General features: G+C 45.7%; 2 protein-coding genes across 2 annotated transcripts in view; one reads left to right on the forward strand and one right to left on the reverse strand.

Moving 5' to 3' along the window:
- Positions 1-2,332: 2,332 nt before the first annotated feature.
- Positions 2,333-13,632, reverse strand: ptcd3 (pentatricopeptide repeat domain 3). The gene is made up of 23 exons (XM_030368121.1): positions 13,406-13,632; positions 13,002-13,054; positions 12,840-12,879; positions 12,676-12,721; positions 12,522-12,590; positions 12,211-12,315; positions 11,710-11,833; positions 11,333-11,436; positions 10,803-10,967; positions 9,523-9,583; positions 8,493-8,575; positions 7,261-7,405; positions 6,586-6,636; positions 6,389-6,478; positions 6,175-6,203; positions 5,972-6,078; positions 5,747-5,825; positions 4,921-5,011; positions 4,615-4,700; positions 4,103-4,248; positions 3,463-3,504; positions 3,115-3,267; positions 2,333-2,518 (listed from the first exon to the last, which is right to left on the reverse strand). The coding sequence occupies exons 1-23, from the start codon at positions 13,534-13,536 to the stop codon at positions 2,473-2,475; spliced, it is 2,046 nt and encodes a 681-aa protein (XP_030223981.1). The 5' UTR covers positions 13,537-13,632; the 3' UTR covers positions 2,333-2,472.
- Positions 13,633-13,679: 47 nt separating this feature from the next.
- The window catches only part of polr1a (RNA polymerase I subunit A), a 36,700-nt gene continuing 24,560 nt past the window's right edge, over positions 13,680-25,819 (forward strand). Inside the window, exons 1-17 of the mRNA XM_030368120.1 lie at positions 13,680-13,907; positions 14,360-14,468; positions 15,672-15,767; positions 16,108-16,257; positions 16,589-16,699; positions 16,806-16,891; positions 17,141-17,229; positions 17,435-17,515; positions 17,945-18,059; positions 18,565-18,709; positions 18,978-19,169; positions 19,917-20,039; positions 20,649-20,876; positions 21,034-21,141; positions 21,252-21,398; positions 21,865-22,056; positions 25,025-25,174. Of these exons, the coding sequence (XP_030223980.1) occupies positions 13,831-13,907; positions 14,360-14,468; positions 15,672-15,767; positions 16,108-16,257; positions 16,589-16,699; positions 16,806-16,891; positions 17,141-17,229; positions 17,435-17,515; positions 17,945-18,059; positions 18,565-18,709; positions 18,978-19,169; positions 19,917-20,039; positions 20,649-20,876; positions 21,034-21,141; positions 21,252-21,398; positions 21,865-22,056; positions 25,025-25,174 (2,199 nt within the window). The 5' untranslated portion in view covers positions 13,680-13,830. The remainder of the gene's footprint in view (positions 13,908-14,359; positions 14,469-15,671; positions 15,768-16,107; positions 16,258-16,588; positions 16,700-16,805; positions 16,892-17,140; positions 17,230-17,434; positions 17,516-17,944; positions 18,060-18,564; positions 18,710-18,977; positions 19,170-19,916; positions 20,040-20,648; positions 20,877-21,033; positions 21,142-21,251; positions 21,399-21,864; positions 22,057-25,024; positions 25,175-25,819) is intronic.

Raw genomic sequence — 25,819 nt, forward strand, 5'->3', positions numbered from 1 at the left:
ATAATAACATTTTGCCTATAATTTACAACGTATAACATTCATTCACCACAAATGACTCTTAAAAGCAGTGCCAGGATTTAATATTTTTTTAACCATTCACTAAACAAAAGCAACAGGCATTATCATTTAGGGGGCCACTCAATGACATGCAGAAGCATCAACAACACGCCCACTGAAGTGGTGTGAGAAATACAGACTTTCTACTCCTCATTCACATATAAGGTAATTTACATTTCCTACAGAGAAAATACTACCTCAGGGGTAGTATTATTCAGGAGATTTTCAGGGTACAAATGTAAGGATATGTTGTTCACACATACGGCCCATCAGGAGAATATCAGGACTTACCCGTTTGTCTGAAAGCAGCTAGTGTGTGAGCATTTGATTAAATTATAGAATTATTCAATTAATGGTAACAGGGGTAATTGTTCAATGGAAAGTGTCGTATACTATATGCATGCAAATCAATTATTAAATAGCTTTTACTGTTATTCACGGCAGAAAAGTGCATTGACATTTTAAAATGCAAGGCAACTACTATTGGTTAGTTGAAAATAATAATCATCATTGAGATTAAACTTCTCTTCCAGTGACCTGGCCAAGACAGGCAGCAGCGGCCTAGAATCACACATAGCATATACACAAAACAAAAGGAAAATAAAACAACTAAAACAGTCCGCAGGGGGCAGGGGGCGATATCAATATCGCACGACATTTGGGGAGGCTCAAGGAGTAACTTGAGTAAATGGCGCGACAGGCCTGCCATTATAGTAGTAAGATATAATAGAGTATCTCACTGCTCTGCATATATTGTCACTGAGGTTTAAAGGAAGTATAAGCATTATCTTGCCTATATGACTGGCATTTTTTGGTGCCCAGGGTGAAATCTGCATAAGGTGCCTCTCCTCAGGTCTACATATCACCACATTATCTTACATAGCTAACTCCCTGTCAATAATTACCAAGTTTGGTTGTATTGATGTATGGATTTTTATTAGATATATTTATAAAGATATCATATCCTGTTCCAAGACAGGTATTACATAATATTGCCTTGTGGGGTAATAAGATCAGTGTACAAATCTGCCAGCTATTTTCTTTAGTATTCATTCATTCATTTTTAAATTCTTGTTATTAGTGTGGTTGCAAAGCTAGCCACACTATCGGTATTGTATGTCTTATTTTTCTTCCAATCCAATAGTGTGGCTAGCATAGCCACACTATTGGATTGTATGTCATATTTTTCTTCCACTGAATTTTGGTAATTATCTACTCCTACAGTTTGAGGTATTTACACCAAACCACTACCAAAAGTTACACATCAATGCAGTGCGCGTCCACTCTTAGAGACCAACCATTGCAGGCTTTTAATATTAATATTTCTGATGTTTATATTTAGTATGGAAGTGAATGGGAAGAAAATGATAAAATCAACCACCCCAAACCTGAACGTTGTATAAAAAAATCTGAAACTTGGTATCTGGTCATTATGTTAGTTGTCAAACAAAACTATTGATTATGCTTTATTATTATTTATTATGCTTCTAGTGCAGAAGCTGTCTCTGTCTGTCTGTATTGTTGTTGTGGTAGGCGTGGTCCTGCAGCATACAAATTGCCCGCTTGAGACAAATAATAAAACTGAACTGAACTGAACTAGTACACATCCTACTTTGGCTCGATACCTTCATGAGCAGCAACAACACATTTTTCAAAACATTTCATAACAATTGAGGTGAGAGCTACGGATGAAAATCATTAACTGTGGCACAGGGCCTTTTAGGCACTGGAGCTGTAATTGACTTCTTCCACAGAGCTGGAACAGTGCGAGTGTTCAAGGACTGTTGGAACGTAGTGCACGGATAGTAACGGCACTTAAGCAGGTCTTCAAAAGTAAAGTACCGCATCGGTCGCAGGGGACGCCATAACTCGCAACGAAACAAAAACGATCAGCCCCATTAACGACCAATCCCAAATCCACCTCAAAGTAGCTGTGGGACTTGAAACTCGTCATGCTCGCTCATTGGCCTTGCTAGCATTAGCATGTCAGCACGCTCAGGTAAGAGTGCGCACACGACGATGACTCATGCACCCACACATCTTCTTCAGAAAATGCACCATGCAGCGACTTGTCTAGTTTATCACTGACATTTATTTTTCATATACTGATTGATTTTACTCATGGTTTTAAGCCAAAGGCGAATGGAGTTTATGAATCGTTTAAGTGCTGCTGTGCCAAAGAGTTCCTCTTCAATTAGGCGTGTAGCTCCCACTCATCCATTGACGAATCATCAACAATCTTTGATGGAAAAGGAAAACCCACTCACAAGAGGAAAACAGTCAAATTATGTCTAAACATCTTACTTTATTGTCGTCATTGGTGGGTTAAATATGTCTAGGAACAGGAACAGAAACATAGATTGTACTACTGAGTGGAAACCCTGGTTGGTCTGGTTGCAGCCATGCAGAATGGCTTCATTCGTTGTGGTCCCACGACGACTCCAGCTCAGACAGCGTTGTCCTGGGAGGGAGACAGAAGCAGTAAATCTCACAGGGGGCTCTAAATGAGGAACAATTACCCCTTAATCACTGTGTATTCAGATGCCGTTGTTGGTCTTTGGACTAACACACTTACACTAATTGCAGTTCGTAAAAACTGCATCATATCATTAACCCATCTCATTCATTATTAATGAACATTAAAAGTTAAATTGAAGTATTTATAGGCATGTATATAAAACAGTGATGTTCCCGCTTAAAGATTTATAATGCTTCTAAGAGTTAAAAACAACATTGTCAAAAGCTTTTGACGTTGTAAGACACTCTCACAACGTGTCACTTAAAGCTGCACTGTTTACGTTGTTCGATTAGCAGCTTCTAGTGGCTGGAGTTCGATAGTTAAAGCTGCATCACTTTTGAGCTCAATAAAACGATTTACAGAGAAGATTTCCCAGGTTTGATGCCTCAGAAGATTTTGTGATCCATGGTATGGCGTTTGTATTGTGATGTACTCCGTTGAGAGCCTATTTTAGCAGAGTGTTTTACTGGTAATACTTATTCCAGTAATTCCAGTAATCAGTTTGAGTTCTCGTCCGATTTGCAATGTGACCTGCTGACCTCTGGTCCTCCGTCAGGTCAAACTCCAGCAGCACCCGCTGGGCCAGTTGGGGTGTGGCGGGCAAACAAAAGGCCGCAGACAGCTTCACCAGCTCCACCGCCGTGGTGGGGGCGCCGGAGCACTGGGACAGGAAGTCCTCCAGCAGCGCCTCACTAAAGAAGAAGAGGAGGAAAGGAAGCGGGTCAAAAACGTCACAGAGGCAGGGCTGTAGCAACATACCCATACCTATCAGCTTAGGTTAGCATGTCGCTTCCAACGTCAAGAAGCTGAAACCCCGGACAATAAAATAAACAATGCTGCTACTGAACATCCCCTTGGCCTTTATCCTCATACCACACAACACTTACGAGGGGATTCTGTTCTTGGACTTGAAGAGCTGCATCATTTCCCTACAGACGGACAGACACAGACCAGACATGGATGAAGAGAGGGGAGGAAGAAACAAAGTACAGCAGGTTTAGTTCATGCCCCAGAGCAAAGAACAGTTCCTATCTCCTCGTGGTAGATGACCATCTGTAATCAAACCCCGGTATCATCAAACACCGCTACAACTACAACAAGATACCTCACTTAGCTGTACCACCCAATAGGGCTGGGCGATTAATCAAATTTTTATTGCGATTATTTATTTATTTTATAGAAAGGGCAGAACAGCTGGATACACATCTTTGTATTATTTTAGATATGAACATTTTCTTTCTGACCATTTTGTGTATTTTTTTAAGGCGAAATTTCAAAGTTCTTAGTTCCAACGTTTTTTTCGGGAGAGACATGCTGAATAAACACAACATGCCTTCAAACTCAGAACTAATCGTTTGAATAATCGTGATTTCAATATTGACCAAAATAATCGTGATTATGATTTTTCCCATAATCGAGCAGCCCTACCACCCAATCAGAAATAGCAAACGTGGCTCTGTGGTTTGAATTCGGGGAGCATTTGGCTCCCCAGACGCGAGGTCTGGGCCAGGCCTCTCCCCCCCTCACCAGGCCTGGGGTATCCTGCCGGCCCGCAGTAGGAGGGTGGTGACGTGGCCGAGGGCCAAGGGGCTCCACTCCAGGCTGGGCTTACGGCGGTCCACGTCGAACGCCGCCTTAATGTCCAGAGCGCAGTCGGCAAACGACTCCTGGACCTGCAGGCATCACCAGAAAGAGAGTTCAGACGACCGCCGCTGACCAGAGACGGATGTAAACTAAAGTAAAGATACACGCAGCAGGAGGTACCGTGTAATGAAAGGCCCAACTACTGATGAGCTACTCGCTGGATTCCCTGGACTGGCTCACAGGACATTTCATTCACATTACAGTGATTACACTTTGGTTGAACATAAAAACAGGAGGATAAGTGAAGATTTAATTGAAACTCTGTGTTTCAATTTTATCCACACTTGAACAATGCCTCATGGGACGCTGTTGTTAAGACATGTGCAGCCGGGACTGCTGCAGCCGTAGACTTTAAGCATTCGTGGATCTGAAGGAGAGAACCAAGCCCTACTGACCTCTGGACTGTGTTTCTCTCTGGCCATGAGGGACAGCAGCTCCTCCACCAAATCCGACTTGTTATCGTGACCCAGAGTCTTCACATCTGAGCCGGACAGACAGGCAGACCATCAGGGGCATGGTACCACTGTGTGTTGGGGTGCATTGTGTGTATTGGGGTTTGTGTGTGTGTGTGTGTGTGTGTGTGTGTGTGTGTGTGTGTGTGTGTGTGTGTGTGTGTGTGTGTGTGTGTGTGTGTGTGTGTGTGTGTGTGTGTGTGTGTGTGTGTGTGTGCGTGCGTGCGTGTGTGTGTGTCTCTCTCTTACCTTTCCATATGGAGGGCAGCAGCTCCAGGCGGCTCTCCGTGTCCAGCGCCTGCAGCAGGTCCCTCATCCCCTGCGGGTTGGGGTAGTACAGCTGGAGGCAGACGGGGGGAGACACCATCACAATACGCTGAAGGCCTCCGCGTTGCCCGGCAACAGGCCTTCATCACAGAGGGGGGTAACGGTCGCGGCCAAAACACGTGTAGCTCCTTAGGTTAGCCCAGGGTCTTTAGGAACGGCAGCGCCTGTAATGGACGTCATGAGATCCAGCGCGCCCGACGCTAGGATAGTCACGGCCACAGCTGAACACATTCATGACGTTGCGTCATGCCGGGTCAGAGTTTAAAGAACCTCAAACTTCGAAGTCCGTTCGGCTTCGACGGAACGCCGGGTCTGGCCCATGGACCCTCCCCTCACAGAATCTTCTGCAACGCTTTCCCCCGAAAGGAAAACAAGGGATCGGGTCGAACGCGGTGACTGACCGAGGCGCAAATTAATCCTCCATAAGACCTCTAGGATGGCCTTTACACCAGCTACCCCATCGTTTACAGTCAACAATATACAAGGCACATCTCCTTTCCAACTGGAGAATTGGGATTTTAAATACTCGCCTAATTGTGGAACTGCAATAACCAAACGTTTTTGTGCTGATATTACAGATTGATTTCACCGTTTAATTGCTCGAAGTATCAATTTTGTTCTGTGATGCGTGCTGGTCATTCAGAAAGGAACGGCCATCACATATGACTGTAACAGCTCCCCGCAGCATGGTGCATTACCATACACAGTACAGCAGAACACAGTGTCAACCCGCCTCCGGCATACTGACCGAGGGCATGAGCTGGTGGTACCACTTCAGCACCACGTCCACGTGCTCCATCAGGCAGAGCAGGCTGAAGAAGCGGTAGCTGGAAGAAGAGAAGATATACGGTCACAGCTGGGCACGTGTTGCTCCTGTGGTTTCAGAGTGGGTCCCTTAGAACCCGCTCTGGAGACGCGTTTTACCCCCTCGGCCTCAGGGAGGGCAGGGGGTGAGTGCAGCGTTGGTGCTTACTAGAACATGCCCTGCTGGTACGAGTCTCCCAACAGCCTCCAGTTGTCCCCCACTCCCACCAAACTTTGAACTTTGTAGCCCAGCTTCATGTCTTTGGTTTCCAAGCACTGGTGGTTGCAAAGAGAAGGTAGTACAGGGGAGTTGGTCAGAACTTAAGGACTGAAGGAACGGTAAGATGGATGAGGCTGAGCAAATTCACTTACTATTTTCATTGCACTCGAGAAGAACCAGACTGCGGATAGAAAATAATGCAGAGAATTTGAATTACAGACTCATGAAGATTCTACATAAGATTGCACACACACACACACACACACACACACACACACACACACACACACACACACACACACACACACACACACACACACACACACACACACACACACACACACACACACACACACACACACACACCGTCTTCAGGGTCTTGGCAGGTGAAGCTAGTGGTTTCTATTTCTGACAACAGTTCCTGAAGAATATCAGTCGGATAATCGGCAGCGGATCCTGTTCAGAAAAACAAAGAAGAGCCCATTCATACTCCCATCACAGGAAACACACCCACGCACTGAGCAGAAATCCACTAGTGACTGGATTCATGAGGCTCATATTACCTCCTTTATAAAAGATTGCCAGGAGGTGGTTGAAGGATGCCAGACTAGGAGCTAGAGAGAGAGAGAGAGGGAGAGACAGCATGATGACACAGCATTACACAACATCAGCATGGCAAGTGGCAGTAAAGACACAGTGTCTCTCGCCCACACATCACTTGCTTGTAGAACACAATATTGAACACAGAATGGTCCACGCTGGAGATTGAATTACCATGAAAGGCTGGATATCAAATGTCACCAGGATGTACTAGGATCTCTGGGTCATACATCACAGACCAGAGACGGGCGGATGTTAAATATGTTACAGAGCTGAGATGTCCAGAGAGACTGTTTAGGAACCAAGCCCAATAAGTTTACTCTTGTGTACTTGTAGGCCAAGATATAATAAAATATACTCTGAATCTATGTAACTCGCTGAGATGTCCAGATGAGTGTCACGAGCCAACAGATGGGAGCTCAGCGCTTTCAACACACTGTCAAGATCCCATTCGTTTTAGAACAAACAAAGCTGTTGGCCGAACTGCGTCCGGCAGCGTCAAGCTGGGTCAAAATTGAAAATAATGTTGAAACTAAAAGTAGATAATCCGTTTGAACTCTGGTCGAACAAAGCGTTTTCACGGGGGGTCGTCGTGACAGGGATCCCTTCTACATCCTGTTAGTATTGAAGAAACAGACCTATGCCCAGAGCCTTCATCTCGCTGAGCGTTTGCAGAGAGATGGACTTGGCCAGGGCTCCGCATCGCCGCAGGACTTTGAGAACGTTGTTGAAGGTTTGCAGGTTGGGCTGCACCTTCTGCTGGCTCATTTGGTTCAGCAGATCCTGTGGGGACCGGACAGAGCGTTGATCAATCCATAACCCTCCTATCAGGACTCAGGAGGAGGTCTCCGTTCATCACTTGTGAGCACGAACAATCAGACTCTACTCAGGAACCGTAGTTCGAGAAATACAGACCCGTTGTGAGACAAAAGGGACTTGAAATGTGATTTTGAATTTTGAATAATTGCTCAGCCAGTCTGCCCAAATAAATATCAGAACAAAACCTGATTCATCTGTCGCTGGAACTACTTCTCATTTCTGATTGGGCAATGCTGACACTCAATGAGAATCGAAGCTTGGCTTTCTTCAAGGATCTGCACGGCTTGACTTGCTCCGTGTATAAGACAACAGGACGAGTCACATAGTGACGAGGGGTCGAACGGTTCACAGGATTAACGGTTTGGTTCATATCATGGTTTAGGGGTCCGAACCTTGACCAGCAAACCATCACTAGCGAACTGAACTGCTCGGATGTTTTACTTTAACTGTTCCATTCCTGATATAGACGCATTGCAGACGAAGAGAAGGAAACTGGCTAATTACCCGACAGCACATCTCATGTGAAACATAATCCTTTTCTAATACTCATTTGTAACGATGAAAACAATAAAATAATGAGCTTGTTGATTATATATGGCTTGTACATCGCAACATTACATGGCAATGACATGGAATGTTAGTTTTGTGCTGATAGGATTTTTTTTTTTGGTATGGTTCGTACACTTTACCCTAGGTTCATTACTTATTATCACTTTTTTGGTGTCTACTTATTTACCTACTTTTCATTTATTTATATTATTGTGATCATTTATTGATGCTGCTACTTATTTTACTTACTTTCCTATCATGATATTATATTGCTGCTTCTATGTGAACAAAATAAACTCTGAATCTGAGCAATAAATTGTGAAAGGATTTGTCAAGGATTTGGTGGGAGACATTGTCGTGTTTTAAACTGCAACAGCGTTTCCCCATCAGAGGCCATCTTAAGTCATCTCGATATGGAGGAGTATCACCAACACAAACTCCCATGATGCATTCTGATGTCCATCCCCACAGCTCTGACTGCGTCTCCCGAGACAGCCCTCACCGTGATGAAGTCCACCTTCTCCGTGTAGGCCTCCCTCATTTCTGGAACGGCCAGGATCAGCGCGTTGAAGATATCCACGTCAGCTGTGGGACAATGCAAACAGCATGAGAGATGATACTATACTATAAAAATAGACTTACATTTATTTATGCTTTAGCAAGACGGATAATAAGTTACGTCAGGCAATGGCTCAGGCTTAACCCAAACACAATGAAGGTATAACGCCATTTGGTGATATATGATACCATGTAACACAACAGAATATTTTTTCCTACGTATAGGATTCTAAAATGCATACATTACTTTAAATTGCCAATATATGGATAGGACGTAATTTAACTTAAAACTTGGCCCATCCGCGACTCTCTGTCGCGTAAATCAGTGGCTGATGTGCTATGTTTGAACCAGACAGTTTTGCCAGAAGAAAGAAAGTTGTTATGCCTACGCACGGATAATGGTAAAAATGTCTGCTCTTTCAAAATGTTTATTTATAATTTAAACAAACATTAGTTCATGATTGTTATTGCCTCAGTTGAAAGAGCAGGCTGCAGTTCACATACAGGACGAAGGGGGCAGTAATGAGAAGGAATCTCTGATTCTTCTGACAGGGTACAGGTATCTCTTACCAGTAGGGGTGTGAACGGTTACAAAAAATATAGAGGCTGGGACGAATTTCGAATTATAAATATGCACACTTTAGGTTGGAAGTATAGACCGTCGCTATTCCCATTGAAACGAATGGCGTGGTGAACATTCTTCAAAACAAGAGCTGGTAAATTGTAAAAAAATAATTAAACTGTAATCAGACAACGCGGTTATATGATATAGACCCTAGAGTATCTGTGGTATAAAGGCTGGGACGAATTTCGAATTATAAATATGTAAACTTGGTATGGACCGTCGCGATTCCCATTGAAACAATGGCGCAGTGATTATTATTATTTTTTTACGGTTTTCGTTTACTGATTTTTCCTAAAGGGTTATGATTTACTAACCGGTTACATGTGTACCCGTGCACACCCCTACTTACCAGTCAGCCTGTTGTTCAGCATGTCTGTGTACATATCAAACGCCTTGGCGAAAGCTCCATGCTGTGGACACACACACACACACACACACACACACACACACACACACACACACACACACACACACACACACACACACACACACACACACACACACACACACACACACACACACACACACACACGTTAAGTCCTTAAACGGGCAAAAGACGAATCAAATCAGATGTCCTTCAGCAATTCATAAACAATGTTGTGACAACCTTTCTGTTAGAAACAGATGGAACCCAACGATTGAAAGAGCTTGTTAAATCGTATTGTGGCAAAGCACAGTGTATCCTGCTCTCTGCTTGATGTTGGCAGCCATCATCACTGCATCCCTGCCTCCCAAAATGACACGGCGCTATGCTGGATACCAGTAACAGAACGTGGCGTGTTCTATTCTGGATACCATAAAAAATTCATAGCATTCTATTCTTGAACATATATTGAACCAGTAAATGGCAGATGCAGCACAGACAACTGGAAGAGTTCCTTCCTCTGTGTTCTTCCCATACAGAATCTGCTAGTAATACTGCAATGGTAGGTTGATTACCACAATACTTGGTGAGATATTCAAAACACTTCATACATTTTTTTTATCTCTGAATATGCCCTTAATGATGAATTAGGTTAGTTTAGGAACTAGATGAATCTGCAATCTCTAGGCTTATTTGATCTAGCTCCCCGGGCCATTTAGACCGATGTCCAGTGGCCTGTTTCCATTATACTATACTGGCCTGGCTCAACTCGGTTTGACTCTGTGGCAGCCTAGAGCATCTGGGATTGCATCTCCATCACAGCAGGTCAACCCGCTGAAAAGGTGTGTCTTTAACAGATGACGGTCTTGCCTTTAGTCACACAACAGCAAAAACATTTATTGTAGCCGATTTAGTTCTAGGTTATTCCCTACTGTAAAATAATATTGATTAAGGTTCAGAGGTCATGCGCCTGTATGCACTTCCATGTACCGTAAGCCTCGTAATACCATAAAGATAATCAAGTTTGCGTTCGGCAATGAATATCAGTCTGGACTTGGCTGGTCTGCAATTGTTTTCCATATTGGTCCTAAAGACCTAGACGGTCTCACGAAATGAAGGACCTGACTATCTCTGGGAAGCCAGGTTCCAATGTGCCTGGCTTATTAAATAATGATAAAATGACCTACAGCGTCCAACTCCCCCTGATAAGCGCAGTGAGCGGTCCTTCATAGCGTCGATGTACGGGACAAGCGAGCAGGGCATACTTTGACCATGCCCCTGATGACGGCCGAGTAGCACCGCGCCTCTCTCTCTGGCAGCAGGCGGAACAGCCGCTCCGCGTTGTTGTTCTCCCGCCACACGCCCCGCAGGGTGTCAGACGCTCGGTGGAACCGCCCTCGCTTCCTCCTCAGCTCCTCTGCGGACGCTTCCTGGACAAACAAACCCATTTTACAAATTTTAAGCAAATGACAAGTCTGTACAGACACCGACGTCGGTGTGAAGGGTTGTTCCAAATTTCCATAAGTAAAAATCAGCCCAATGTGTGTGTGAAAGGTGTACTTAGCATCCCTAGATGGACACCACAACAAAGGTTGGGCAACATGTTTCCCAGAATGCAATTGTGGCTTTGATTAAGTATAGCTGCTACAGTAACACCCCTTAGCGAAAAACAAAACTACCGTGGCTCTAAACTCATTTGTTATTTTAGAATTTAGCATATTCAACGGCTTAGGGTGGAATAACCCTTTATTGACTTGACTACTACAAAGTGCGTTTTGTTGAGCAGTGATCTCACCGTCTGATCGGCCTCTGGCTCCCCCTCCTGGGCCGGCTCTCGGTCCCCGTAGAAGCAGATCAGGTCCAACAGGTCATAGGTCATTTGCTTGGAGATCGGGGTGCCTGCCAATTAGAGGAATGATGCCGAGTTATCTTGTCTTACATGAGTCGACTTCCGTCAGTGTGTGTGTGTGTGTGTGTGTGTGTGTGTGTGTGTGTGTGTGTGTGTGTGTGTGTGTGTGTGTGTGTGTGTGTGTGTGTGTGTGTGAGTGAGTGAGTGAGTGAGTGAGTGAGTGAGTGAGTGAGTGAGTGAGTGAGTGAGAGAGTGTGTGAGAGTGAGAGTGAGAGTGAGAGAGAGAGCGAGAGAGAGAGAGTGAGTCTGTGTGTTTTCCTTACCAGCTTGCACGAGTTGATCGTACATCTCCACAGCAGCTCCAACTTTGCGCAGGCCGATCCTCTCCTTCAGCGCCTCTTCGCTCACCTCCTCCAGACTCAGTGCCACGCTGGCCGGCATCAGACACTGCACAAACACAGACACATTTTTTAAATGCCTCACCTCGTATAAACGTGTAATGTACAATACACTCCCCCTTTTTATACTGTGAAATAATTTATAATATACGCTGAATAAGGGAAGTAGCCTTTTGGAACGGAAGGATGTGCACTAATTCTTTCATACAACTTGTTTTTAAAGGTGTGTGTGTCTGTGTGTGTGTGTTTCTGTGTGTGTGTGTGTGTGTGTGTGTGTGTGTGTGTGTGTGTGTGTGTAAGTTTGTGCGTGCAAGATAATCCATGTGGCTGAAAATGGATTGGTAATGCAAATAAATTGGTCTGTTGTCGGATAGAGAAGGGACACCACCGTGTGTGTGCATGTCGATTTAGACAGATCTATCTCACCGGAATATGCGGCTCAGCAAAGTCCTTTGTGAAGTATTTGGGATACATATCGACAAAGTACTTGGCCGCAGCTCTCCCCGACTCCTGGGACATGGAGTACAGCTTCTGTGGAGCGCAGAGAGACAAAAGTGTGTTGGTCAGGGCTCACATATATACCCTGTGATCCTCTTGAATTATGTTGGAAGGCATCACAATGATTCTGAAAACTATTTTTTCTATATTTCTGTACTGCTTTTGTTGTTGTTTTAATGTAATCTATCACTGCAGAACGAGATTAGGAAAAAGGGTCAGAGGTTGTGTGAGAGACGTACAGACTCCGCAGAGGTCCTTGGCGACAAGTAAGGGTCATCCTGGAACTGGTAGTGGTATGCTGTCGGGTCCTACAGGAGACAGAGATTATTACACATCCATGTGTATTATGCATTTACAAAACATCCCAGGAGGTGAACCGCAGTGAATTCTCACCCGGTTGACAGTGGAAGCCAGAGCCTCCAGCACAGCTTCCTTTCCCCTGTAACAAAACATTAATAGGGCTAGTCAATTTATGTGCAATGTTTAATTGTTATGTTCATGTCTTGTGTTCAATTCCAGATGTTATTTATCATTATGAAAAATAGGATAATTCAAACCATGTTTTCTTCCTTGGAATGACAATAGCCTCTGTAGAATCTGGGGTAGCAGAGGAAAGGTTGCGTTGGTGATTACAATTTGTATGTCTGCTATATCTAAACTAACACTCTGTTGTAGATAAATTGTGCTACTATGATTTAAAAATCCAACACTAGGTTTACCGTTTTGAAGAGTGGCTGTTTGCTGTCGTAAAACTGAACTCAAAGCAAACCCTCTGAAACAAAAGGAAGAGGCACAGAGTAAGTAACGTTACAGCAGAATGCTCTGAGAGAAGATGACAAGATTATGACATGTTCTTTACTGTTTTGACAAGGCCCATTAACATGGATCATAATTTACTGAATTAATAACACTTTTTCCTACGATGATACCAAACGCGTATTTGATATCCAGAATTAGCTCATTAATGGCTCGTTTGTGTGCAAGTGTTATCATCATTTGACCTCCGCCCAGGACGCTCAGTGCAGCTGTCCTGAACAGACAGACCTCAAAACTGCATGCACTAAAGCCCCTAAAATAAAGACTTTATGGTATAATTTAAAATATACATATAGCAAACTCCTACCTTTGTCCCAACAACTTATCCAAGTGATTTAATAGAGATCTACTGTTCTTGTTGATGTAATGCCCTGCATGCCTTCCGGACGCCGCCATGTTTTTTGACAGACCTGGTGCATTGTGGGAGGGAGACACCATGACCGCTGTATAGGGGGACGATCAATTATATTTTGTTGTTTTGAACTCAATTATAACTTTTTTGCGTTAAAGCTAAATACATAGATTGACAAAATATCGTTGGGTTTAAATGTAAAACAAACATGTCAGATAGACAGTTATCCTGTCCCAATAAAAATACGGAGACCTCCCCACCACACGGGAGCGAAGTGGTTGTTCCCTGAAGTCCCCACGTGTTCTCAACGTGTGGCGCCGCGGAGCTCGGGACCGGGATGTGAACCAGGAGAACTTTGACTTGTATCATCTTTTACCGAAATGCTGCTGCGGAGCGACGTGCCGTGGAGGCGGCTGGACAGCCTCTCCTTCGGCCTGTACAGCGCCGAGGAGATACGGTGAGCTGTGGCTCCTTAGCCGTGAGCTAACTTCGAAACATGTGAAAAGAAAGCAGTCAAAACATTGTCAAGTCAATACGTTTTAAAAACAACAGACGACACGTCACGGAGGTTTAACTTTAGTGATATTAGTGTATATCTATTCCTATGCATTGGGTGTTGTTGGAAAAGTTGTCACCATAATTTATTAAATGCCTGTAAATAACAACGTGTGTGTGTGTGTGTGTGTGTGTGTGTGTGTGTGTGTGTGTGTGTGTGTGTGTGTGTGTGTGTGTGTGTGTGTGTGTGTGTGTGTGTGTGTGTGTGTTTTAATTTAGCAATCTCATTAAGATTGTTATGCAAGTGCTTGGCTACTAGCTTTGAATTCAAGCATACATCTACATTGGGTAATTGAGTATGAGTTATACATGCATGCTCTTTTAACTATTCCATCCGTTCTCTCTCCTGATCAGGAAGCTGAGTGTGAAGGCGATCACTAACTTGGTGTTCTTCGACAATCTTGGAAATGTCTCAGTCAACGGTCTCTATGATCTGTCCATGGGGCCTTCAGACAATAAAGAGGTGAACTCCCATCTCTGTTCAGTTTGTGGTGTATCATTGTTGCATTGTGGCAATGAGAGATGTTTTAAATGTTTACTGGGGGACCTAACTACAACCACACAGCTACAAATACTGGTGTCCATGCATTCTGGGCGCATTGATAGCAACACACTCTGGATGAAGGCCTATTGAAGGATTTATTCTGCATACTGGTTTGTATATTGGCACAACAACAATGGAGTGTTATCTGTCACTCATGGGATCAGATGCTCACTAATGTCCAGTGAAAATGCAAGTGACTTCTCGCATGGCCAGAGTCAATAATGTGCTGGGTATATGGAAGAAACACACTTGATCGTGACACTTGCGTGTGCGTGTTTGAATGGTATCCCAGCAGATATGTATGACCAAAAGAAAACCATCCAGATTACTAGGAGTTGTGGTATCGGTAACTACACTCATTGCAAAGGACAGCGATGTATATTTTAAACATATGAATGGGTTAACATCTCTGTGTGTACACGTCCAGGTATATGCTCGGCTTTTCTTTCAGATGCGTGTATTAACTGGACCATGGGTAGTTGATTCGATAGTTCATTTGGACATATCCAATATCCATTAATTTCCCTGACTAGCATAAGGATACAGTTTGCCCTAGCTAATATTTCCACATCAGTTAGTACTAAAGTTATATGAAGTTCATCCATTTTAAACAAACTATCATTCATTTCCTCATTTAACATTTGTTTGGGCCAAACGTTGTGAGTTATATAGATGATAAAAATCTATGCATGGATTATAATAAATCCTATATTGGAGGGGGTGGGTTGAGACCAAATAACACAAGTAATCAACATGAGGTACATACAGTGTTTGTTTAAATGCTACGACGACGTGGATACATTGCTTGTTAAAAAGCTAGGATGTGAATACATTGTGCATTTTTAAGCTACGACATAGATATGAAAAAGACAGAAAAACAAATACAGCTCTGAAAATAGCGTTGTATTTTCCCAATATCAGGCATTACAAAGAATTATTTGATGCTGCATCCACTAAAGATGTGTCAGGAGTAGCTCCTGGTAACACATTTTTATTTCGCCCTCGCTGCGCATGCATCCATCCATGTTAGTGCACATGAATAAACAGTCTGTATCTAATGCTGTTAGGGTCTTTATGCCGCACTAATATCACTCTCTCTGACTTGTGTCATTTTATTTTCAGGTGTGTGCCACCTGCAGTCAGAACTCACAGACTTGCCCCGGACACTTTGGGCATGTAGACCTACCACTACCTGTCTACAACCCCATGTTGTTTGATGTAAGTGTACACACACACGCGCACACACACACACACACACTGTCATCCTTCTTCAGTCTGGATAAACCCGTCAGACAGGCGCATTAGCGCGATGCTTCTAGTTTACCTTCTTAATGGTAACATATTTCAAAGTTGTATCGGTTTAGTGTCATTTCTTTTTAATTTTTTTGGAAACATCAAAAGCTCCGCAAAACCAGAGATGGTCACCATGGTAACGTTCCCAGTCCCGCCACGGTCTCATAAGCCTGCCACTCATCGTTCCCTGGATCCTCCTCCCTCTCCTCCTTCCCCCCCCCCCCCCCCCCCCCCCCCCCCCCCCCCCCCCCGCCCACCCACCCAGACCCTGTTCCTACTGGTGCGGGGATCCTGCCTGCGTTGTCACATGCTCACCTGCCCCCGGAGCGCCATCCACCTGCTGCTGAGCCAGCTCAAGCTACTGGACCACGGCTTCGGGGCGGAGGTCTGCGAGGTGGAACAAGTCCTCAACCAGGTGTGTGGGCGCCTGCGGGTCTGTAGTGGGTGTGTGGGCCTGAACTGGGTCTCTCGTGGGTGCGCAGGTCTATGGTGGATATGTAGTGCGTGTACAGCGTTTTATTCATCTCATCTTCATCCGCTTATCCGGGGTCGGGTCGCGGGGGGCGTTTTATTCAGTTCATGTCAATATCTGGGATCATCACTTTCCTTTCGGTATTCTTACATTTTAACAATGTGTGTGTACAATTGTTTTTGGTTCGGGTTGACTCTTTTGAAAGTATTCAAAGTGTGTGTGTGTGTGTGTGTGTGTGTGTGTGTGTGTGTGCGTGTGCGTGCGTGCCTCCTAGCTCCTTGACCGTAATATCAAGGCCTCTGGGATGGACATCCAAGAGACACTGGATGAACACACAAAGGCGGTCATCGGTACCAAAGCTGATGATACAAAACAGAGCCAACAGGTCGGCACAAACACATCCACCTTAAATGCCTCTAATAACCAGCTTATGTTTTTGTATATCCTCCAGCTTCTAATGTACGGTCCGTTTGTGCTTGTTCTCTTTTTAGATTAAACACACAGTGGAAAGGAGGCGCTGTCTTATTGAGCGATTTTGGAAAGTCTTCATGAATGGCCGTAGATGTCCAAACTGCAAGTAAGATGGCAACCGGCATGCTAATGTTCCTCCAAGCCTGTCTAGTCTGAAAGTCTGCATTAAGTGTGTGATGCAATCCCACCCTGGAAGAATCCTCTAAGTGTCATAAGCCAGACTTGACTTTATGATGCCACAATGCTACCTCCTCATTGTGGGTGTCCCAGATGGTGTGGGGTTTGGGATTGGATGACGTGTTGTTTAGCCTGTTCATGTGAAGAGTGATGGATCTCTGGTGTGTTTTTGGCGTAGCTACGGGAAGTTCACCGTGCGCCGGGAATACAACTCCAAGCTGATCGTGACGATGCCGTCGACGCCCCTGGATCAGGAGAACGGAGAGGGTGAGAAACGCATAAACGTGTGTGTGTGTGTGTGTGTGTGTGTGTGTGTGTGTGTGTGTGTGTGTGTGTGTGTGTGTGTGTGTGTGTGTGTGTGTGTGTGTGTGTGTGTGTGTGTGTGTGTGTGTGTGTGTGTGTGTGTGCGCGCGCGCATCACCCATGGTCCTGAGAGTCATCTAACGCCTGTGATGGTTTTCTGCCCCATTAGAGGACCTCATGGCTGGGAAGAAGGGCTACATGACCCCTGTGATCGCCAAGGAGCATCTCGTCAAGCTATGGGAGAAGGAAGGTGAGCTGACATGTCCCATCGGTGCATCTCTTTCCCCTCGGCCTCCCCAAATTATACAGGGAACCAGATACAATTATGGGAAGCACAATAATCGAAAGACCTCGGGTCATGCTTCATGGCAGCATTTCATTAGCCGTGGGTCAAGTTCCAAGTTATTTTATTTTGTCAAATGCACAACAAACATGCAGCAGCAGTCATTTATGGCATTGAGATTCCAGTGTCTCCTCAAATACCAAGTATTTACTACTAAGTAGAAAATAGAATAAAATATCCATGGTCCCGGCCTGACTACACTCTGGCCGTGACCTGATCGGTCGACATTTAGGGAGCATGAAGAACGCAAACAAATTCCAAAACGCCTCATTCCAAAACACAAATTCCAAAACCACACCCACCTCATTATAAGAGTTTTCTTTATGTCTTTTCCAGGTTTCTTCCTGAGGAATCTGTTTCTGGGTCTGGACCACGGGCCTGAGCTGGAGCTACAGGCTGAATTCAACCCTGAACTTTTCTTCCTGGACATCTTGGTGACTCCTCCTTGCAGGTGAGGACCCATCCACCCCCACACACCCTTTGAGTCGTCCAAAGGTACTAGTCTGGGGAAGAGCGGAGGAAACTAAGGATCACCTGGCAAGACTGGGTCGTTTTCCCCAGGGTTGGCATCGTAACTGAACCATCTCCATCCTCATCTTCCAAACCACTTATCCGAGGTCGTAGGGGTCCCAGACTCCCCTTTCCCGGGCCGCATTAATCAGCACTAACGGGTGGGATTCCGGGCGTTCCCACTGTCTCTTCACCTAGTCCTGGGTCTTCCACCAGGTCTCCTCCCCACTTGTCGGGCCTGGAACCCCTCCCAAGGGAGGCGCCCAGTGGGCATCCTTACCAGATGAACCCCCTCAACTGACTCTTTTCTAAGCGGAGGAGCAGCGGCTCTACTCAGAGTTCCTCACGGATTAACCCGCCTCCTAGTTTATATTCCGGCCCTCTAATGTCATCGCCTCTGGGTTCCCCTGGGTGGTGGGAGATTCACGCCTTGTTCGACCCCACAGGTACAGGCCGCTGAATCGCCTGGGCGACCGCCTCTTCACCAACGGGCAGACGGTGAACCTGCAGCTGGTCCTGAAGCAGTGCAGGATCATCCAGCAGATCCTCACCCTCATGGCGGGGGAAAAAGAGGAAAAGGGGGCAGACCCGGTGAGCAAGTTTATTGAGCAGGGACAAATTCATTTTACATTGTTACCTAAAAAATAGATGGTGTGTGTGTGTGTGTGTGTGTGTGTGTGTGTGTGTGTGTGTGTGTGTGTGTGTGTGTGTGTGTGTGTGTGTGTGTGTGTGTGTGTGTGTGTGTGTGTGTGTGTGTGTGTGTGTGTGTGTGTGTGTCGACAGACATCATGTGTTTCTTCAAATCGTGCTATGTGGTTACTATGCAAGAACCTTTTCTCTGTTTCCTCGTTAAAACAAGGCGCTGGGGGATGTCACGGCGGTGGAGGTGGAGGAAAAGGCCCGCGACCTGGCCCTCCTGGAGGGGGTCCAGGGTCAGACCCTGACGGAGAAGCTGTACAGCATTTGGATCCGGTTGCAGACCTACGTCAACATCGTGTTCGACAGCGAGCTGGACAAGATCACCCAGGAGAAGTTCCCTGGGATCAAACAGGTATCAGTCGTCATGCTGTCGACACATCAACTATAAGCGTGTTCGTTTTGTAATGGTGTGTTCGAGATGCGTCGTGCACCAGTTGCAAAGTGTGAGATCTCCCAGCCTTTTTTTCGGCATTTCACCGAGGGACACCCCCTTTTGGACGGTCCCACTCGGGATTCTGAGAGTCAAGCGAGTTCAGTGAGGTTGACCGTACGGCGCAACAAACCAAAATGGCTGCGACCGTAAAGAGATGTGTTTTCTCTGTATTTGTACCACGTTGGTCATTTTAATGTTGATATTTAAACGCTCTTCAACAAACACTTGATTACATTGCTTCTTTAATCCGGTCACCAATTTATAATAATGATAATACATTGAATTTAGAGGCGACTTTCAAGTCACCGAAGGTCACCTTTCAAAGTATGAGTATAAAATCTTAGAAGAAATGGATTTCTTTTAATCTTAATAGTAGATATTATTCTTATGCATTGCACGGTCTTGCTGTGTGTGCAATACAATGTAAAGTTGTGTTTGTTGCTAAAGAGGCTAATGTAGTTAATAATATCAATGAATAGCCAATGACTCACAAAGTCCAACGGAAACGCTGTAAGTGCTACAAGCGAGAGTCACAAGAGCAACTTGTGCGGGTGGTGTACGAGGCATCTCCAACACACCATAAGGACAAACAACAGAGTGCAGCCCAACACAACCACTTTTTTAAATATCTAAAGCTTGTTCTTCATCTCCTGTCCCCTGATTCAGCTCCTGGAGAAGAAGGATGGACTTTTCCGGAAGCACATGATGGGCAAGCGAGTGGATTTCGCGGCACGGTCGGTCATCTGTCCCGACATGTACATCGGGACCAACGAGATCGGACTACCGATGGTAAGTCGCTCTCGGACCTCCGTCCCCGTCACATTCACCATCAGTACCAGACTGATTAACACATGAATCAGGATGGATTGTGTGGGTCTCTTCTGCATCTTCTGACACCCATTTATCAGGACAAAAGCTAAGGACCAGACACGCTATACATTAACTCACAAGGCTTATTGCATCCCTGAATACTTCAGTTCATGCTACAGAGCAGCATTTCGTTAACTGGGTCAATATCCAGGGTCTGACGATGCTCAGAACCGCTGCAGCAAAGGGGACACCACTTCCTGTGTGCTCAGTTCCCCGGCTCCCACCACCAGGGGGCAGTATAGCACCTCAAATCCCAAATGCACTTGAATGACAGTTCAAAAACACAAAGCCAAGTCGGCTACTTTGAAAATGTTTGAAAAAAATTGCTATATAAATAAATAAACATAAAGGAAAAAGAAGAAGCCAAGTCATCAAAAAATGCACTGCTGAATAATCGAGAAGTCGCACCGGGTTTGTTTACCTCGTATCCGGCTGAACAAACAAAACACCGTGCCCGTTCCCCCTGCTCGACCAATCAGATTCGGCTCGGTTAACCTTCCCCCCTCCGCTGACCTCTGTGCTCCCCAGGTGTTCGCCACGAAGCTCACCTACCCTCAGCCCGTCACGCCCTGGAACGTGAAGGAGCTGCGGCAGGCGGTGCTCAACGGGCCAGACGTGCACCCCGGCGCCCTGGCCGTCATCAACGAGGACGGCAGCAAGACCATCCTGTCCCCCTCGGACGCCACGCAGCGCGAGGCCGTGGCCAAGCAGCTGCTGACTCCCTGCCCCGGCCGCCAAAAGATGGCCATGAAGATCGTACGACGGACACACACACACACACACACACACACACACACACACACACACACACACACACACACACACACACACACACACACACACACACACACACAGTTTGTTGGTCGTCTTAACGAGGCGCGATGTAACCCTCGTGTCGTGTCTCTCGCTGCAGGTGAACCGCCACATAAAGAACGGGGACGTCATGCTGCTGAACCGCCAGCCCACGCTGCACAGGCCCTCCATCCAGTCGCACCGTGCCCGCATCCTGCCCGGGGAGAAGGCGAGTCGACCGCGCCCTGCTTTGATCGTTAATGGAGTGTAACCATATAGGGCGTGAGTGATGATCATGACGACATGCTAACATCAACCTGTGGTGTCGTGATGCTGCAGGTGCTCAGGCTCCACTACGCCAACTGCAAAGCCTACAACGCCGATTTCGACGGCGACGAGATGAACGCCCACTTCCCCCAGAGTGAGCTGGCCCGCGCAGAGGCCTACACACTGATCAGCACAGACCAACAGTACCTGGTGCCCAAGGTGACAAAGACAGACAGACAGACAGACAGACAGACAGACAGACAGACAGACAGACAGACAGACAGACAGACAGACAGACAGACAGACATTGGGGTAGAAACAAAAGGGTCTCAAGATTTAATCATAGCGATACATGGTGATTGACGGAGCGCCAAACAATAATATATACTAATAACCATGAAACAACAAATCAAACAACCAATATTCACAATATGCAAACGGGTATTTTACCATTAAAACTATCACTCAGGTGTGCGTGTATGTGCTGTCCATTGTATCATATAAAAAAAAAACAATGCTATAAAGTTGTTGAGCATCAGTAACCTGTCAGAGTCCAAGAAGAAAAGCATGTCCCTCCCCCCTTTTGATATTTATATTCTGACATCCCGATACGTCAAGCTGGTGTCCGGGCGATCCCAGCACGTGCCTCCGGCCGTGCTCACACCCGCGTGCTTTCTCTCCCCAGGACGGTAAGCCCTTGGCGGGGCTGATCCAGGACCACATGGTCTCCGGCACCAGGATGACGCTGCGCGGCTGCTTCTTCACCCGGGACCACTACACGGCCCTGGTGTACCGGGGCCTGACGGACCGCTGGGGCCGCGTCCGGCTGCTGCCGCCCACCGTCCTCAAGCCCCAGCAGCTGTGGACCGGGAAGCAGGTACACGGGCGCCCGGGTCCACCCAGCGGCACGCTCTGGGCCAACCGGAGGGCCCGGTAGGCTGGGGTGTGTTTACCGTGTAAACACATCCCCTCCTGGCCTCTGGTGTTCCTTACCAGGCATGCTCTCACGTCCTCGCCAGTTTCTGTATTCATGATCATAAGTTGGTGGTATGCAGGGTGTCCGCGGAGGTCTTAAAAGTCTTAAAAAGTCTTAAATTCATTTTTCTAAATTTAAGGCCTTAAAAAGTCTTAAATTCGTCAAAAATGTCATATGCTGGTCTTACATTTATAACTCGGAGGTCTTAATTTTGTCGGGGCAGGGTTATTTAATTTTTTATTTTTCTTGCGGGACTTTTCGGGAAGGAGATGTACGAGGGGCTACTTTCTTGCTAGCTGCATATATAAACGGATGTCTGCGCGCTTGCTAGCTAGTCTGCAACAATGGGTAAATGCAAGTTCAACGTCAGTTGGCTGGAAGACGTCCGTTTCCGAGGTTGGCTAGCGTCCGTTGCCAACCCAGAACAGGCCAGATGCCTTCCGTGCAAAAGTAGCCTACATTCAAGCTCGGCACCATGGGGATTAAGGCTGTCGTCAGCCATATGCAGAGCCAAAAACATAAAACCACTGCCAGGAGCCACACACAGACCCCAGCCACTTCTACGTTTTGCATCTCTGCCCCGGCGCCACCGCCGCAGACGGTCCACGCTGCTAGCACTGACCTGAGGGTAGCATTTGGTGCGACACCAACACAGGTGTTGTGGATTCTAAACACAGTGGTCAAGCACCAGTCCTACAACTCGAATGAGGGGGGATAGGAGATCTCTTCGGTTTGATGTTCCCTGACTCTCAAATCGCGAGCACCTTTACTGCTGGAAGGGACAAAACGGCGTATATAACTCGCTTCGTACCAGACGACGCTGAAGTTGGCATCCGATTCGCAGCATCCGATTCGGCTTGAAAACCACTTAGTATCTTCAAATCGGTCCTGATTGAAAACCACTACACCTAGACTCTTCAAATCTGGACTACAATATCACAGTGAGGCTATACATTATGTAAAACATAGTTTCAGATTTGTGAAACCTTTACCCTATTTGTGAAAATGCAATACAGGCTTATTTGAATGCTTTTTAGGGGTCCAGACCGCATTGCATTTTCACAAATAGGTTAAAGGTTTCACAAATCTGAAACTATGTTTTACATAATGTATAGCCTCACTGTGATAATTTAGTCCAGATTTGAAGAGTCTAGGTGTAGTGGTTTTTAATCAGGATCAGTTCTAATGCGGTCTGGACCCCTAAAAAGCATTAAAATGTGCCTTTATTGCATTTTCACAAATAGGGTAAAGGATTCACAAATCTGAAACTATGTTTTACATAATGTATAGCCTCACTGTGATAATTTAGTCTAGATTTGAAGAGTTTAGGTTTAGTGCTTTTCAATCAGGACCCGTTCTAATGCAGTCTGGACCCCTAAAAAGCATTAAAATGAGCCTGTATTGCATTTTCACAAATAGAAAAAAGGTTTCACAAATCTGTAACTATGTTTATTATAATGTATAGCCTCACTGTGATAATCTAGTCCAGATTTGAAGAGTCTAGGTGTAGTGGTTTTCAATCAGGACCGATTTAAAGTGGACCAGCTGCTGAATCGGATGCTGCGAATCGGATGCCAACTTCAGCGTCGTTCGGACCAGCGCCTTTCATCCGAAACGAGCGAATCTGCAGCGTCTACAAGGCTTTTGTTTTGATATTTGAGACGTTGAACCACGCCACTAAAAGCAAGCAACTTGACGTGCACGTCCGATATTGGGTCGGAGATCGAGTGCATTCCCGGTACTTGGGCTCGCAATTCATGGGGCCCCACATATATGGGGGTAAAAGGGATGATGATACATAATATTTTTTAGACAATATGCAGAATCTTTTCACTTGCGAATTAACACGGTCGGCTATTTTTACCAGCACGCCACCCTAGCCATATTATGGGCAACCGTGTTCCCCTTGGCTGTGATTTGAACTTTGAATTCCTCGTAGGAGTTCATAATAATACATTGCTCGCCTTGGATGAAATACACCGCTCTTGCGCGATTTATTTTGCATAAGGGTGAGTCAAATGACGCGAGAAACGCCGCTTTTATGTGAGCGCGCATTGAACCTAAAGCGGAAAACCTGGTTCAACTAATTGAATCTAAAGTGAGCGTCGTGGTACCATTTAACTGTGATTGCGAGTTGCGGCTCTGTCGAGCCAGGTTTTCCCAAGAAAGCCTGGGTATGTTCAACGAGGTTCGTGGTATACCCCCCAGGTCTTACTGAAGGCATTTATTTAATGGTGAAAGTATTATTAATCAGTGGCGTAAATATCGACGGTGCAACCGGTGCAGCTGCCCGGGGGCCCAGACGCTGTCACCCCCCTCTCAACAACTTACAACTTGGGTGCACCATGAATACGTGCTGGTGCACCCAAATTAAAGATTTAGGCGCACCAGTGCACCCAAGGAAAAAGTTAGTCTGGAGCCCTGGAGTATCACTTTATGTTCAATAAACAGACAGAAAGTAAACTTGAATGAGTCTCATTGAGTGACGCACATGCTATGCTTGGGTTGTAATACAGCGGGATCCCCCCCACCATCGCGGGTTTAAGGTCTTAAATTTCATTCAAGGTGGTATTAAAAAGTCTTAAATATGACTTGCTGAAACCTGCAGATACCCTGGTATGTGTTCAAAAGACACAGAACTCCTCCCCTTGTGTAAGTGAACTATTGTTGGGAAATGTCAGGTCTATTGCAGCCTCCTGACTTTGTTACAATTGGAGGAACATAACTAAACTGACAAAGTGGTTCTCGGAACCAAAAGGCCTGTTTGTGGAAGTCCCATCACAACCAAACAGGAATGTGTTGAGCATAAACGTGTGTTTATCTGTGTGTTTAACAGTAGCAATGAAACCCTGTTGTGCATGTGCTGTAGGTGGTGTCTACCCTGCTGCTGAACATCATACCAGAGAAAGCCCTGCCGCTAAACCTGAACGGCACGGCCAAGATCCCCAGCAAGTCCTGGATCCAAGTCCCGCCCCGAGCGGTACCAGGATACGACCCCGACAGCATGTGTGACTCAACGGTACACAGCGTCTTTATCAGTGTCCTTATCCGTGCCTCCAGAGAGGAGGTTATTACTTTTCTTAGTTTGGTTGTTCTTAATTCTGTTCTTAAGTCTTAAGGGTCCCGAGAAGATGAAATACCCATGTAGAGATTCATATGTGGTCAGTCATTTAAAGAGATACTTGCTGGCTGGCCTCACCGGTTCCATAGTAAGGGGAACTTATGTACTAAATCAATCTTTTTAGATTCAACATTATAAGTCATGGAATTACCCTAGATTTTTTGGCAAGTTGTGCAGGCAACAAATCACCAACTTGGACGTGACAGAAGGTGAGACGAATGCTACGGCTCGAGGGGACGGCTTCCCCCGCCTACACTCTCACCTTCCAGTCCGGCCTCAACCAGTCCCAACTGTAGTTCTAAATATAGAAGAATGAATCATTCTTTTAAACTGTTCACTTAATGATTCATTCTTTTATGTGTGGCCATAAAAAAATGAATCATTCTTTTATGCTTCAAAATCATCTCTCTTTACGACACTTTTCCCTCGTTCATTAGTGTACCGGGGTAACCGACCAGCCGTTGGTCTTTAGCACTTCAATGCTGTTCAATGAGTTGTCCTAGTCCGTACGATCCCGGTTTCAAGTCGACACAAATTCTCCAA

The sequence above is a fragment of the Gadus morhua genome, chromosome 10 (genome assembly GCF_902167405.1).
Source record: "Gadus morhua chromosome 10, gadMor3.0, whole genome shotgun sequence".
NCBI classification, from domain to species: domain Eukaryota; kingdom Metazoa; phylum Chordata; class Actinopteri; order Gadiformes; family Gadidae; genus Gadus; species Gadus morhua.